The 13,862-nt window shown below is 39.1% G+C and overlaps 1 protein-coding gene across 1 annotated transcript; it reads right to left on the reverse strand.

The window, feature by feature from the left end:
- Nucleotides 1–938: 938 nt before the first annotated feature.
- LOC128871768 (E3 SUMO-protein ligase RanBP2) lies at nucleotides 939–13,204 on the reverse strand. The gene is made up of 7 exons (XM_054113820.1): nucleotides 12,742–13,204; nucleotides 10,087–11,118; nucleotides 7,999–9,973; nucleotides 4,374–7,870; nucleotides 3,177–4,161; nucleotides 1,710–2,495; nucleotides 939–1,642 (listed from the first exon to the last, which is right to left on the reverse strand). The coding sequence occupies exons 1-7, from the start codon at nucleotides 12,811–12,813 to the stop codon at nucleotides 1,338–1,340; spliced, it is 8,652 nt and encodes a 2,883-aa protein (XP_053969795.1). The 5' UTR covers nucleotides 12,814–13,204; the 3' UTR covers nucleotides 939–1,337.
- Between the last annotated feature and the right edge of the window lie 658 nt (nucleotides 13,205–13,862).

Consider the following 13,862-nt stretch of genomic DNA (forward strand, 5'->3'; position numbering starts at 1 on the left):
TCCATTTTGCTGCCGTTCTAACTGGTGGTCCCAATCAATTCAGCTCCGTTGTAAACTCCTCCCATTTTTTTGCTGCTTGAACTTTTGCGTAAATCCCTTTTGCGAATTGTGGATTCTCTTCCATTAATGCGATCAGCCTTTCTAATTGCTGTTTGGTACTCACGACTTTCGACCTGCATAAAATTAACAAAATTAGTATGTTTATTATTTGGTTACTATAAAACAATAAATAATCGCAAACAACGTACATTTTAACTAATTTTCCCACAATACGCTACACAATCGAAAGCAAAATTGCATTCGACTTTAAATTCGATTTATTTAATTTAAACAACGATTATTTCGATAGAGTTGCCCCGCTCATAATACCAAATTGACATTCGATTTTCGATCTTCGACAACCAGCGAAGATCGAATCTAACTCATAATAGGGGCCTTTTTCTTTTTTTTTTATTATTTACATATTTTGTTATAATAGCCGTTAAAAAAATTATTAAAACCGTTCCAATTTTCTTCCCACTCTTTCAGCGTTTTTCGAAAAAAAAAAAACTAATTAAAATAATTAAATTTTTCGAAAATTTAGTTTATTTTAAAGTTTAAGTACCTAATTTAATAAAGATAAATTTTGTTTTGAATTCGTTGAATAAGTTTCCGAGTTAAACAGGAGAAAGCTTCTTCCAAACAGTAGAAAATAAGAGGGTTCGAATTTTCGTTCCCACGATAGTCGGTTCTACGTAACCGGAACGACCCCGATTTATATTCGTACATGTATGGGGTTCGAACTTTGCTTTACAAGTTTTTTATCATACTCTTGAATAAGTAAATCGGTGTTTTTATGCAATAAAAAATTGTTTCTAAACCTAATGTGTTTCTAACCTGAAGAGTTAGAGGGCGAATACCGAACACGAATAAAATCAAATCAAATGAAACAAAGCATATTCAAAATGTAATTTAAGTTCTTATTAATGTATGTATTCATGTAAGTATAATGTAGGAATAACAATGTTAATTTTTACCACAACTGTAATAATTTATCTGACAAATTTTGGTAATTGCCGCACGGGCCTCAAAACTGAATTAACAAAAATTTTCATGCGGCTCTTTTTTGTCAAAACTAAAAATAGCAGAAAAAGAAGACTTTTTCAAAAGAAAGGCGAATAAAATTACAATAAAAAAATATGAAAGTACAAAAACATACGAATGATGATTGAATTATGAAATTCATGAGGAATGCTACAAAATACAAATTAAATAACTAGTTTTTTTTCACATAGATTTTCCCGATGTTTTGTTTAATGCTATTTTATTTTATTTTTAATTTATCGGATTGTGATCTTTTAATCTTCTGTTCCTTCAATGTGCCGCTTTGCTGCTTCGATACATTCATTAAATTTCTGCTTAAATTCTTTACCCAAATCGACAGTTTTGAATCGCACCACCAATTTTTCCAATATGCCCTCAGCCGATTCCGCATAGTTTAGCGATGCAAAAATGAAGCTCTTCGGATTATTTTTCATATTATTTAAAATAAAATCTGGTCCAATGGCGGTATTCAACACTAACTTGAATACTTGCTCGCGCCGTAGTATCATGCGATATGTGTGTTTGGTGTTGTGTTCTAAAATCTTTAGCATTCCAACGCCTGTAATATTGAGAAATGTATTAAAGTTAAGATATTTTAATCCAAATTGGAATTTTCTTTTACTTACCGCGCTCCTTCCACTCCTTCGCATTGGCGTCAAAGCGGTAAAGAGTAGCTCGTTCGCAGAATATCTTAAATTCTTCTTCTTCACCCGTCTTCACTTCAATTTCATCCGGCAATGCAATTATAGGATCGTAATGAGGATCATAATTTTCATTGTCTGCATTTTTTGTCGAGTTCTTCGCATCACCAGGCTTTGCAAAGCTCGAAAAGGCATCCTGGTCGGTAAGACCAATGAAACCACCGGGACCTGGATTTTCAGCGAGTTTGTTTGTTGGTGTTTCATCTGCCTCGTCCGTCCCGTCTGCCTTAGCTAAGCTAGCTAAAGTGGCAAAATCAATCACGTCAGATTGGTTAGAAATATCAATAAAACTGGGTGCGGCTGCAGTTGACTCTTTGGCAATGCCGCCGAATAAGGATCCTTCCGTGTTATTTATCTTGGCATTTGAAGTGTTCGTATTGTTGCTGACACCAAAAATAGAACTCTGCGCATTAAGTGTATTTCCGAAACCTGAGAATGTAGATCCACCAAATATGGAAGTGCCTCCCTGTGCATTGGTTGAGCTACCGAAAATAGGCTTTGCTACTTCATTACTTGGAGTAGATTTCCCATCAAAAATTGAAGTAGAGCCCGAACCAAATACTGGTTTGCTAGCAAATACCGATGAATTTCCAGTAGTTCCACCAGTACCACTAAAAATAGATTTAGGCTTATCGGTTTCGGATGCGGTAGTAGAATCGGCGGGTTTGGATAATGAGTTAGCAGCGTTTCCAAATATTGATTTTGATTGTCCTCGTAAAAAAATTAAAATAACTCTTAAAATTTTGAATTGACAAATTAAAGTAAATACTTAAAAAATTACAAAATATGCGTATTAAATATGATAAGTTCGACCACTTTAAAATAGCTATTTATTATTCCTTATAGTTTGCCGTTCGCAGTCGGCTTAAAACTGTATATCCCTCCATTTGTGGAACAATGGCAAGACGCACGCCGCAAATAGGAGGAGGAGTTCGGCCAAACACCTACCAGAAGGGTACGCGCCAATTATTTATTTATTTTATTCTCTTTAAATAAAGACATTTTTGCTGGAAAATAATTCCAATAGAGGGTAATCGGCGCATGTATCCTATTCGAAGTTTACAGAACTTCTTCACCGAAGAAGCTTTTTTGCGCTCCTCCGAATAGCCATTAGTTTTATGACCACCTTTTTTATGTTAGAAAGGCAAGTTTTCCATTACCTGCCGAGGCGATGGGCGAGGGCGAGCGCTATGAGAACAAATTTAAATTAAAAAAAAAAAACCTTCATTTGGTGTTTCATGTCCACAGTTGATATAGAAACCCGGATCAATAAAATGCCAGTCCCACTGCCGTAATTCACAATTCACTCGGCGATGCCGTCTGAATTTTCACAAATACCATACCTAACTAAAATAAATATGTATTATATAGACTAAACGGCGAACAACTCACCTGTTGCACCACCAAATAGCGAACTACCTCCACCAGTGTTAGCACTATTACCAAATAAAAATCCTCCACTTGGCGTGCCCAATTTATTTTCATCATCTTTATTTGCACTATTCATGGCAGCGGTGAAGGAAAAAGCGCTCGCAGTCTTCTCTCCACTGATTCCAAATGCCGTGGAATTCACGCCACCAAAGCCAGAGAAAATACTCGATTCACCTGCTTTTGGAGTAGCTGTAACATTACTCGCGCTGGTGGTGAGGGCTGTAGCTGCAGGCGTAAGTGCCAAAGGCGACAAAGCACTTTGTTTTAAGATCAAGCGATTTGGCAATGACAGAGTGGGTAATTCCATTGGCTTTAATGTCATTTCGCTATCTTTTTCACTCACAAACTTCTCTTTCACTACGGGGAAGATGAATTTGTCTGGATCACAACCTCGACAGCCAGCACAGGTCGGCTGTGCTGTGAAGAATTCATAGGGCAATTGTAATTTATCAGCTGTCACCCTATCCGCATCTGACAAACCAGCAATTGGTAAATTTTCCAACACCTTTTTCTCACTCTTCACATTTTCAGTAATATTTGTTGTGGTATCGGTAAAAATGCTACCCTCATTGTCAATGGCGACAGCAGTACCATCAATAGCATTCTTTACAGCATCCATGAAACCTTGTGCAACTTCCTTTGTCTTAAAACGCAGCGATAATTGCTGTAACTCAACGCTACCCTCACTAAAATCATTCACGACAAACAACCAAGATTTGTCATCCTTACGTTTATATTCGACTTCTTCGTTCAATGCGTGATTAAGACAGATCTTTAACACCTGATCTCGGCGCATAACTACACGTAGTTTTTTAGTTTGTTTGTGACGCAAGATCTTCACATCACCCAAACCACGCTCTTTCCATTCTCCTTCAACGAACCTATACAATTTTGCACGATGTACATAGAGCAGTTCTTCGTCTTCTTCGCCAGTTTTCACGTCGATCTGTAAGAACATGAAAAATAGTATAACAAATCAATGTGTGAATATAAAAAAAAATTATGCAAAACATTGTTAAAGCAGTCGTTGAGCTTTCAGTTTTTAAAAAATACTACTCCTCTCTAAGAGAATGAGAAACTTTTTTGATTGTTGAAAGCAATGAAGTTGTAAGTCCGTCTCGTTCTAAATAGCTTTGCATATGGTTGAAATATACTAACCTTCTCCGGCAATGGTATGACCGGTGTAAAGTAGGTGTTATTTTCTTCCTCTTGGTAGTCGCCATCATCACCGTCGTCTGCTGCGACATCCGCATCACCGCCGCCACCGCCAAACCTCATTGGGCTCTTACCCGATTTTCCGGGACTTTTCGGTTTTAAAGTGAAATTAAAATCTTTCTTATCCAATGAAAATGTGGTCGTGGACTCTCCACCCGCACCGGATGGCACAAGCATTGCGGGAGTATCCATAGCTTTTGATTGCATCGAGAACGAGAAAGTGGGTTTAGACAACAATGGAATATTCGAGCCAGTTGTTGTTATTGTAGCAGTGGATGGTGTAAATGCAAAAGTCTTGGATAAGTCAGCGCTGGTTGTGTTTGTCACTTTTCCGAATAACGACAAGCCCGGTTCGGGTGGCGCCGCACCAAATGCAAAACCGCCTGTAGAAGCTGGTTTAACTAGAGCATTGGCACCGGCGGCGCTTGTAGTTGGACTAGCAGTGACTGCCCCAAAGCCAAAACTGAACTTTTGCGTTGGATTTGAGAGCGCCAACACATCATTTTTCGACTCTTTTTTGGGAACCGTGTCGTCTTTAGGCGCGTCACAGGCCTTGCAGTAGACGGCATCAGCAGTATTGGATAGGTAGCAACCCTGGCAATTCCAAGAACCCACCTTCGGCTTGAATTGATCACCAAAACCAGATTTGGTACTTGATGGTGTAGAGGTGGCGGGCGTCGTGGAGCTTGTAGCGGAATTCAACGTTGTTGTTGCCATCGTAAGGGTGCTTGAGGTTGCTGCAGGTTTCCCAAAAATTAAACTACTTTCTGGTGCTTGTGCAGGCTCAGTGGCACCACCGGTTGCTGCTGGTGAAAATCCAAATACAAATGATGCTTTGGGTGGATTTGTTAGTAACACATTTGTAGCTTCCTTTTTGGGCACTGTGCCATCCTTTGGCGATTCACAGGCAATGCAATATTGTTTATCAGATGTATTCATTATATAACAAGCGGTACAGTTCCATGAACCAATCTTCGGTTTGAAAGCATCTCCAAAACCTTTAGCGGTATTTTCTTTATCCTCAGATTTTTCAATCTGTTTTTGTTTTTGCTGCTTCTCAGCTGCGACGCTCTTTACATTATCCTCATCAGCCTTATCACTCATATTTGCTTGCGCTTTGATCACAGCTTCATGGAACTGTTTGCATGTTTCCGACAACTTGAAACGCACTGTTAGCATTTCAGTAACCAGTTCATTCTCTGAAAAGTCTCGGCCAGCCCATGTCAGTGCAGTTTGTGAATTCTTTGCATATTTGAATACGGTATTCTTATATAGGCGCTGATTGCAACATAGCTTATGGATCTGCTCGCGTCGCATTACCAAGCGCACCTTGTTTACGTCGTCCTTATCTTGCAGTAATTTAATGTTGCCGATACCGCGCTCTTTCCACTCGGACGTCTCCTTGTCGAAACGCAAAAGCTTGGCGCGATGTTCGAATAGCACAATCTCGTTCTCCTCGCCTGTAGATACTTCCACCAAATCAGGTAAAGGAATCACTGGATTGAAAGCAGCTGTAGGAACATATTCATCCTCGGCATCGGAAGCACTAGATTTGTTTAAGGATGTTGTGGTTATAGCCGTAGTTGATGTTTGTGTAGTTGTAGGGGCACTGGTGGTAATAGGCGACTGGAAGGTCGGCAAATTCACTATACTGAATGGTGATGAAGTGGAGGTGCCTGGCTTACCCAAATTACTAAAAATGTTAGCGAAGGGCGAAGCGGTAGTGATCGTAGTTGTAGAGGAAGCAGCTGCTAAACTGGCCGCGGAGGTGCCAGTGCCAATTTTGTCAAAACTGAAATTAGCGAATGGCGATGACGTAGGTTTTGGCAACTCTCCTTTACTGCTATCAGCTACGTTGGTCACATTTTCAGACTTTAAAGCAAATCCTCCAAACAATGACTTCGAAACACCGCCACTTATCAAAGCATTTGCGGTAGCAGTCGTTGAAACCGTTGACGACTGCGTAGCTGCTGGCAACTTATCAGCGATAGTTTTTGCAGCCGGAGTACTAGTAGTGAAATTTGATACCACACCTTTTGTTAATCCAAACGGCGTTGGTTGTGACTGCTGTGTAGCCGGTTTTTCTTTCTCTTTTTGTTCTTCCAAAATAGTCGCTTCCTTTTTGCGATCCAATTCTTCCGCCTCCTTTTGCGCTTTCTTGAATGCATTGTAGAATTGCTGCGCCGATTCTTGTAACTTAAAACGAGCAAAGAAACGCTCCATCTTTAATTCTTCGTCAGCAAAATCGTTAGCAACCCATATATACCCATTCTTTTCACTCGTATGTGTAGTTAGTATCAATTCTTTGGTGATTTTATGATTAGCACAGATTTTGTGCGTCTGATCGCGACGCATAAGAATTCTTGAAGAACCCTCCTTGCTCTTAAGAATCTTCATATCACCAATACCACGTTCCTTCCAATCCTTATCAACGAACCTATAAAGTTTGGCGCGACAACAGAACATTACATCTTCATCTTCTTCGCCTGTTCGCACTTCAATTTCGTCTGGTAATGGGATTATGGGCTTAAAGTCAGGTCTTGCGTCGTATTCTACCTCAGAATCCGCGCTGCTCTTATTAGCTTCACCCGAGAAACTGCTGGATGTCTTATTCAACATTGTAAAACTGTCGACGGAACTGTTTTCACCAGCTGCAGCAGCCGCTTGGGCTTGAGCTTGATCGATTTGTGGCTTGAAGCTAAATGTGGTAGTACTCAGCGTAGTGGATGGTAGGGTGGAATTTACACTCTTTCCGCTGCTTCCGCTAAAGATTGATATTGCTGATGATGCAGATGTTGCAAAATTGTTACTAAAAGTAACACTAAATGGACTTTGCGTGACTGTACTGGCACTACTAAAACCAAAACCAGTAAAGCCACCACTACTGCCACCCATACCGTTTGTGATGGTATTACCGGATTGTGAAACAATTGGTTGTATTGGTGGATTTTGGGCGCTTCCTTCAGTCGTTGCAACGAGGCTGGACTTGATATGATGTGGTGGTATTGTGACACTCAAAGTGGGTTGTTGTGTCAGTAAAGCTGCCCTATTTGGATTTGGCAAGGGATCTGAACTGGTGATTACCACATTAGCAGGTGGACCCTTTTCAACAGGTTGGTTATTGAGTGCTTTATTGAATTGAATCGGAGCACTAGCTGGGGTTAGCTGTGAAGATATTGATGGCGGCAAACCACCAACCGTTGGTGGGTTTAATGCTGCATTTGCTGTAACGGGTGGCACCAATGAAGCAATGTTGCTTGGTACAGATAACTGTGGAAACTGAGGTGGCGCAGGTGGCGGTTGTTGCGGTTGAGTCAATAAGCCGTACAGGTTGCTAGGACGTCCCTCCTGTGGTGGAGCAGGCAGCAAAGGTGTCGACGGGGTCATACTAAAGTTCAAACTGGGATCCATATATGGCATCGGAAGTGCATTGCGTTGACCTATAAATCGAGTTAAAATGAGGTTAGAATATAATTTAGTTGCTGGCTATTAAGTGATTATCGCTCCTATAGAAGTTTGAGCTAATGAGACCTTCTAGAACTACTAATGATAACCAAATAATACTCACCCAACATACCACCGGCTGGACCAGGTGGGGCAGGAGGTTGCGGCATCATATATGGCTGTGGATAATAATTCATGGGGTAATTCGGGTTGAACATGGGACTGTTGTATGCTGCCATGGCGTTCGGCTGTAAATGCATCGCGTTTCTTTGTTGAGCAGCTTGTTGCTGCGATTGTTGTGTTGGTACAAACGAGTTGTGCACGCCACCAGGTGGTGGGGCGTTGGGGCCATTACCGACACCACCAAACATGCTACCGGTGACATTCATATGCGGATGTGCAGGCGGTTGATACAATTGACTTTGCAATGCATCTTCAATCATGTAGAGATCGTCCAGCACATTTGAAGCGTCGTCCCGCGACGGCGGATTCGATGAAATACGTGTTCGCTTCATAGCGTCTTCAAGGCTAGTAATTTTTTCTTTAAGCGAAGTGATTTCCTTTCGCATTGAGAGCATTTCGGGTTTGATGGTATCAACCAATTCCTCTTTGACGAAACTTAGAGTTTTGGCCATTTGTTTTACCAAATTCTCCATTTCATTGTTACGTGGAGAAGCAATTAATGCAGATGCGTTTGCTTCACGCCGTGACCGATTAATTGCTGGTGTAGCTGACAGTGATGTCTCGTAGTAGAAGTCAGTTTCGGCATCTTCGTATGTACTGGAATTGTTGTGAACGGTTCCAGGGCTACCCTCATTGATGAACTTCATTGTCGCTTGTTGTAAACGTTTCAATTCGGTGTGTATTATGGAATTTAAGGGATGATCAGGGTTGGTTCCTGTGTTTTTCAGGAGGTTCAATGTTTGATTAAGACATTCGCTAGCTCGATCCAAATACATGCGTTTAGCTTTCTTCGGCGTTTTATTGGCTTCGTCTAGTTTACGATAAGCCTCTGCTTGCAAGTATGTGGCGAATGGCAGTTGAATGCCGGCTAACTCTTCAATTAAGTCCTCATACTCGGCTTTTTTGAAGTAACGCGATGCCAAGTATGAAACAGCATCCTCAGCCGCATTAAAAACTTCACGCTCCACAACAGATGTGTTCGCTTTAGCATATTTGAAGTATTTACGGAATGGCTCCAGTACACCTTTATTGTTCATTTTTACCATATTTAGTCCATACTTGTAAATGTTTTCGGCGCGCGCCTCCAAAAAGGATTTCTCTATTGGCTTTACTATATCTTGCGCGCGTGCCACAAATAACTGCCCCAATTTGAAAACGATGATCATATCTATTTTCGGGCCATTGACGCCACGCACAGCCTCTATTCCAAACTGTAGGTTAGCACGCAGTTCGGCCAAATTTTCGCTACTTAGGTTCTTATATACCTGATATGCAGCCAGCCACCAATTAGCTTGCTCCGCTGTACTTAACTGTCCTTGCAGGTTAACAAATGGCAATATACGAGGTCGGCCAGAGGAGCTGTGGTTGCCAGAGTTATAATTGTCGAAGGCCTCACGCTCCACTTGAAAGGTCCGTTTGGCTTGAATGGTTGCCGCATATAAAAACGTATCCAAATCTAATTGATTTAGTGATTCAGCACCACAAAACGCCAAGTTTTGGGTGGAAAAGTTTAAGCCACTAAAATATTTCGCGCGTACATAGGCTAGATTATCATTGCCCAAACAAAGATATACCATATGTTGTAAAGACTGTGGTTTTAAATACTGTGCGGCCTCCTCGAGCCGTTCTACATCAGCATAGGTGGGCAATTCAAACACTGGTTCATTTAGCTTTGGACTTTTGATTAACAAAGAAGTCTGTTCTTTGACTTTCTGGTCACTATTACAGTAAAGCAAAGCAAATACGTTGCGCCGCCATTGTTTATCCGAACAGGTTTGACGAATTTGCGACAGTAGCTCGTCGCTGTTACTCCATAATGGAGGATTATTTCCAAGCAAATTATTTATTTGATTAGTGGCATTCTCTTTATTAGTAGCAGACTCTTCGGCTATGCAGGACAATAAAGTACGGCCGGCCTGAAAATGAGTAGATGAATTATTATAATTTCAGAACTATTAGAGGTTTTGAGTTATTACAAAAATATAGTAAATATTAACGAAGTATTTTCTAAAAAAAATATGATCCTTACCTGAGCACATCGAAACGATCCCTCACGATTCCACAATTGTAACATTTGCTTGCCTTGCTCATCCGAATGCTTCATCCAAGGATCTCTGTTGTCAGGCACATCTGTTTGAAACGCCAATAGTAGTAATGGCAGAACCATTTTCGTGGTTTCTTTCCACTTGTTCTTGTTTTGTAATAGTTCGCGTTTGAATATTAAAGCAGTTGCATGTATTAGCATCTGGCCGCGGTAGTGATCTAAAAACACATTGACCAGTTCACGTTGGGCACACAATTTATCCGCCAATTGTGTCGCTTTGAAAAGATATTGATCCAGATTGAAGAGCAAGTTCGCAGTTTCAGTTAAGCCACCGGTTGCAGAGCCTGACGTTAAGGAAAAGCTGATATTCACTTGCCGTTCCAAACAAATGATCAACAAGAGCCAAAACTCCCAATCTTTCTTCGAATTTGGCATCTGTTCATATTTGTTTAACACTAACCAGACGATGTTGTACCATTCGCTATTGCTAGTGAAATTATCTTGCAGGCTCATCTCAAGATTGTAAACATATTTGAAGGCATCAAGCACTTTATTTTGCTCAATGTAATTGCGCATAAGTCGTACGCGCAATTGCACATCATTTGGACGTGCACTGATTTCTTTCTGTATTAAATCTTCAACTTGATTGGTTTCCAGATTTTCTTTGTTCATCAGCTTCAAGCGCAGCGAGAATACTGCATCGTGTTGCACTTTTTCGGACTCAGCTAACTCACACCAATATTTGGCTTTATTTACGTTTAAGTTCCCGTCTTCCAATAACAGTTGACAGACATCGGCCAAAACATCGGGCTGCTTTGGATTCAGCTGCAAGGATCGCTGAAAAGACTGTAGTGCCTTATCTGGTTTCTTAAATCGTTGATAGCATTGCCCGAGTAATTTGTGGGCCTGATCATTATCCTCTTTTACACTCAAGTAGGAGCGAAGATATTGTTCGGCAGAAGAATACTCGTTGATTTTGTAGTATAGTTTGGCGATGGTAAAACTGCGTAACTGACGCTAAAATTAAAAAAAAATCAATTATTAAAAACATTTTTTTTTATATAACAGTTTTGGTAGTTTAAGTAGTTTTTTTTTCGCCCAGGCATTTCCAACGACCCTCGTAAATACAAAGTAAACTATGATAAAGCATTGGATTTTACTCGAAACCGAGAACCACAATCTCGCAGGCAATCAATTCAAGAACTTAAACAATAAAAGAAACAAGTACTATAAATTTATTTTAGTTAACTTAATAATTTGGATAATCATCGAAGCAATCCTGTATTATTAATTCACGTCGAAAATTCTGTGAAATAATAGCACGAAAATGTTCACGGCTTTATTCCATTTTTTGCCGAGATGAATTTTGAAAGGTAATATTGCTCACACATCAAAACGTTCAGACTGCGTTTATGATAAAATGTAACAAACTTTCAAATGGAAAGGTCAAAAGATTCACCTAACAACACTAGAAGTGACCAAAGTTAAAAATATAACGATTTTTATTCCAAATTTTCAGTATTTGTAAAAATATTTTTTTTTTGTAATATATATTCGAAATCAAAAACGCGCCCCTGTAAAAAATAAAAAAAGAATTGTTCCCTTTTGGTTGACTGGGTTTTTATTATTTCGCTTTGTTTTTCTCTCTCTCATCGTTCGTTTGACAGTTCGCCCCTCACATTTATTCTGCACGGTATTACAAACGTTTAGAAGAACATTTGTAATAGAATTTGGAGTATTATTTAGTAAAAATAGCTTTAAATCGAATCTTCGTTTAATAAAGAATGTTTATAAGTGAATATTGTTACTTTTCTGTGTTTGTATTTGAGTGAAATAAGCGTCTGTAATAGGGCATTTTTTCAAGCCTATGGAAAACATAAGTATTCTTAACGTTAAATATTGCTATTAATTCTTAATTGTAATTTATAAAAAGTACTATAAATCAAAAGGCTGATATAGTGACTACATTTGCGTGCTATAATTTTTAAATTCATTCAAATTCAATAAATCATTCAACTTTGCATAAAACTGCCCATGTCGCATTATACTAAACCTGTCCCCATTTTGCTCTCGCAATTTCTTCTTCCTAGCAAATTTTATGGAAACCACAACGCAATTTTACAAAATTTGTGATAATTCGTAACAATTATTTGCATGGCGAGCACACCAATACAATATAAAAGCGTCGGAATTGTAGAATCTTATTAACCCTGCGCTATTTAAAAACACAATCAACCAATCATCGGCAGTTAACGACCATTACGAAGCACCAGAAAAGAAAATATGTAAAATACATAACCTCAACTTTTTGCAAATATTTTGGAAATCTTTTCTGAAGAAACCTAATTTTAAACATATTATTGTATCTATTCTCATTATTGAACACATTATTCATCCCATTGCAGCAAAGAAAATTTATTGTTTGAGTAACCAAATTCTCAATGACGCCAACGAGACAGACAAACTTACATATACAAGTTGAAGCCGGAATGTTGCACCACGATTAATTAAATGCGAATTTTGCTTGCCTGTTGTTATTGCGCGCTCAGTTTAAGATATTATGTAAGATAAACATAAAATTAACTAAAATACTATCACTGTTGTTAGCCGACATCGCATGGCCTTGTTTTCATCACTTACCTCAGTCTCTGACCGCAATTTCGAAAGCGCAGTTCGCACATGGGCATCCACTTCTTTCTTGGTTTTGTACATTCTTGTTTCTCACCCAAATCTTTATCAGCATTCACCACCAATTTTGCAAAACTTCCAATTGTTGCTTATTTGTCTTTTTACAAAGAACTTCTACGAACTTTTTTGCGAAAAGCGCTTTAACTAAATATCCTTTTTTGTTTCTTTCCAGTTGAATTTTTCTTCCCCTTTGCAAATTTCGCATTCAATTATTCTTACAATTCACACAAAAGCACTAAAATTTTATTTTTTCTCTTCGTCACAAAACGTAGCTGGGATAAGAACAATTTGTTATTTCATTTAATTTACTTCTGCACTCTCACTCACAAAATATCCCACGTTAAGTAATTCACGTTAAGCGCTTGGAAAAAATTTTGCAAGTGGCGGCCTTTCGGTACTTTCGACGTCTTTCCACCGCGTCAGGAAAACGAAAGTTTTTCAGCGCGTTTGACATTTGCTGAAATCACACATATAGATGTCGCCTTACTATCAAAGACAGAGTAGCCACTATTGTTTGTTTTGTTAATTTTTCGCGATTCTGGCAACCGATGATATCACAGAGAACGTTAATGCAGAGAATGTTAACGTTTTCTGGACATTTTCTCTACAGATAAACAAACAAAGGGAAGAGAAGTCACTATTAAAATAAAATGTCGCGTTTTAATTTTAACATTTATTGTATAACAATATTTCCAAATGCGTTTTGCGTTTTTTTTACCGATGACGCCGTGGGAATAAAGTGTGACTGTATGTGACTAATTTATTTTGCTTGACAGTTTCCAATCCCTCTTCTTCCCAAACCAGAAATTTTGCTTTTTCGTTTATCTACAGAATTGACGTCACAGAAAATTCAGAAGACGCAATCTTGTATTCTCTCATTCTTATTTTATGCCTCTACATGCGTTTGTTGTTCAAAGCTAAAATTCTAAGCCCTGCTTCAACACAAATAAAATACAATCTTAGCCGCAGTTGCTACAGCAAAAAAGTCGTGTCGACCCTGAGCAGTTTGAAATATTTTGAAATACAATAAAAACAATTTCATTCATAAGTACAAACTCGTATTTCTAGGAGCA

Source organism: Anastrepha ludens, chromosome 2 (assembly GCF_028408465.1).
Source record: "Anastrepha ludens isolate Willacy chromosome 2, idAnaLude1.1, whole genome shotgun sequence".
Taxonomy (NCBI): domain Eukaryota; kingdom Metazoa; phylum Arthropoda; class Insecta; order Diptera; family Tephritidae; genus Anastrepha; species Anastrepha ludens.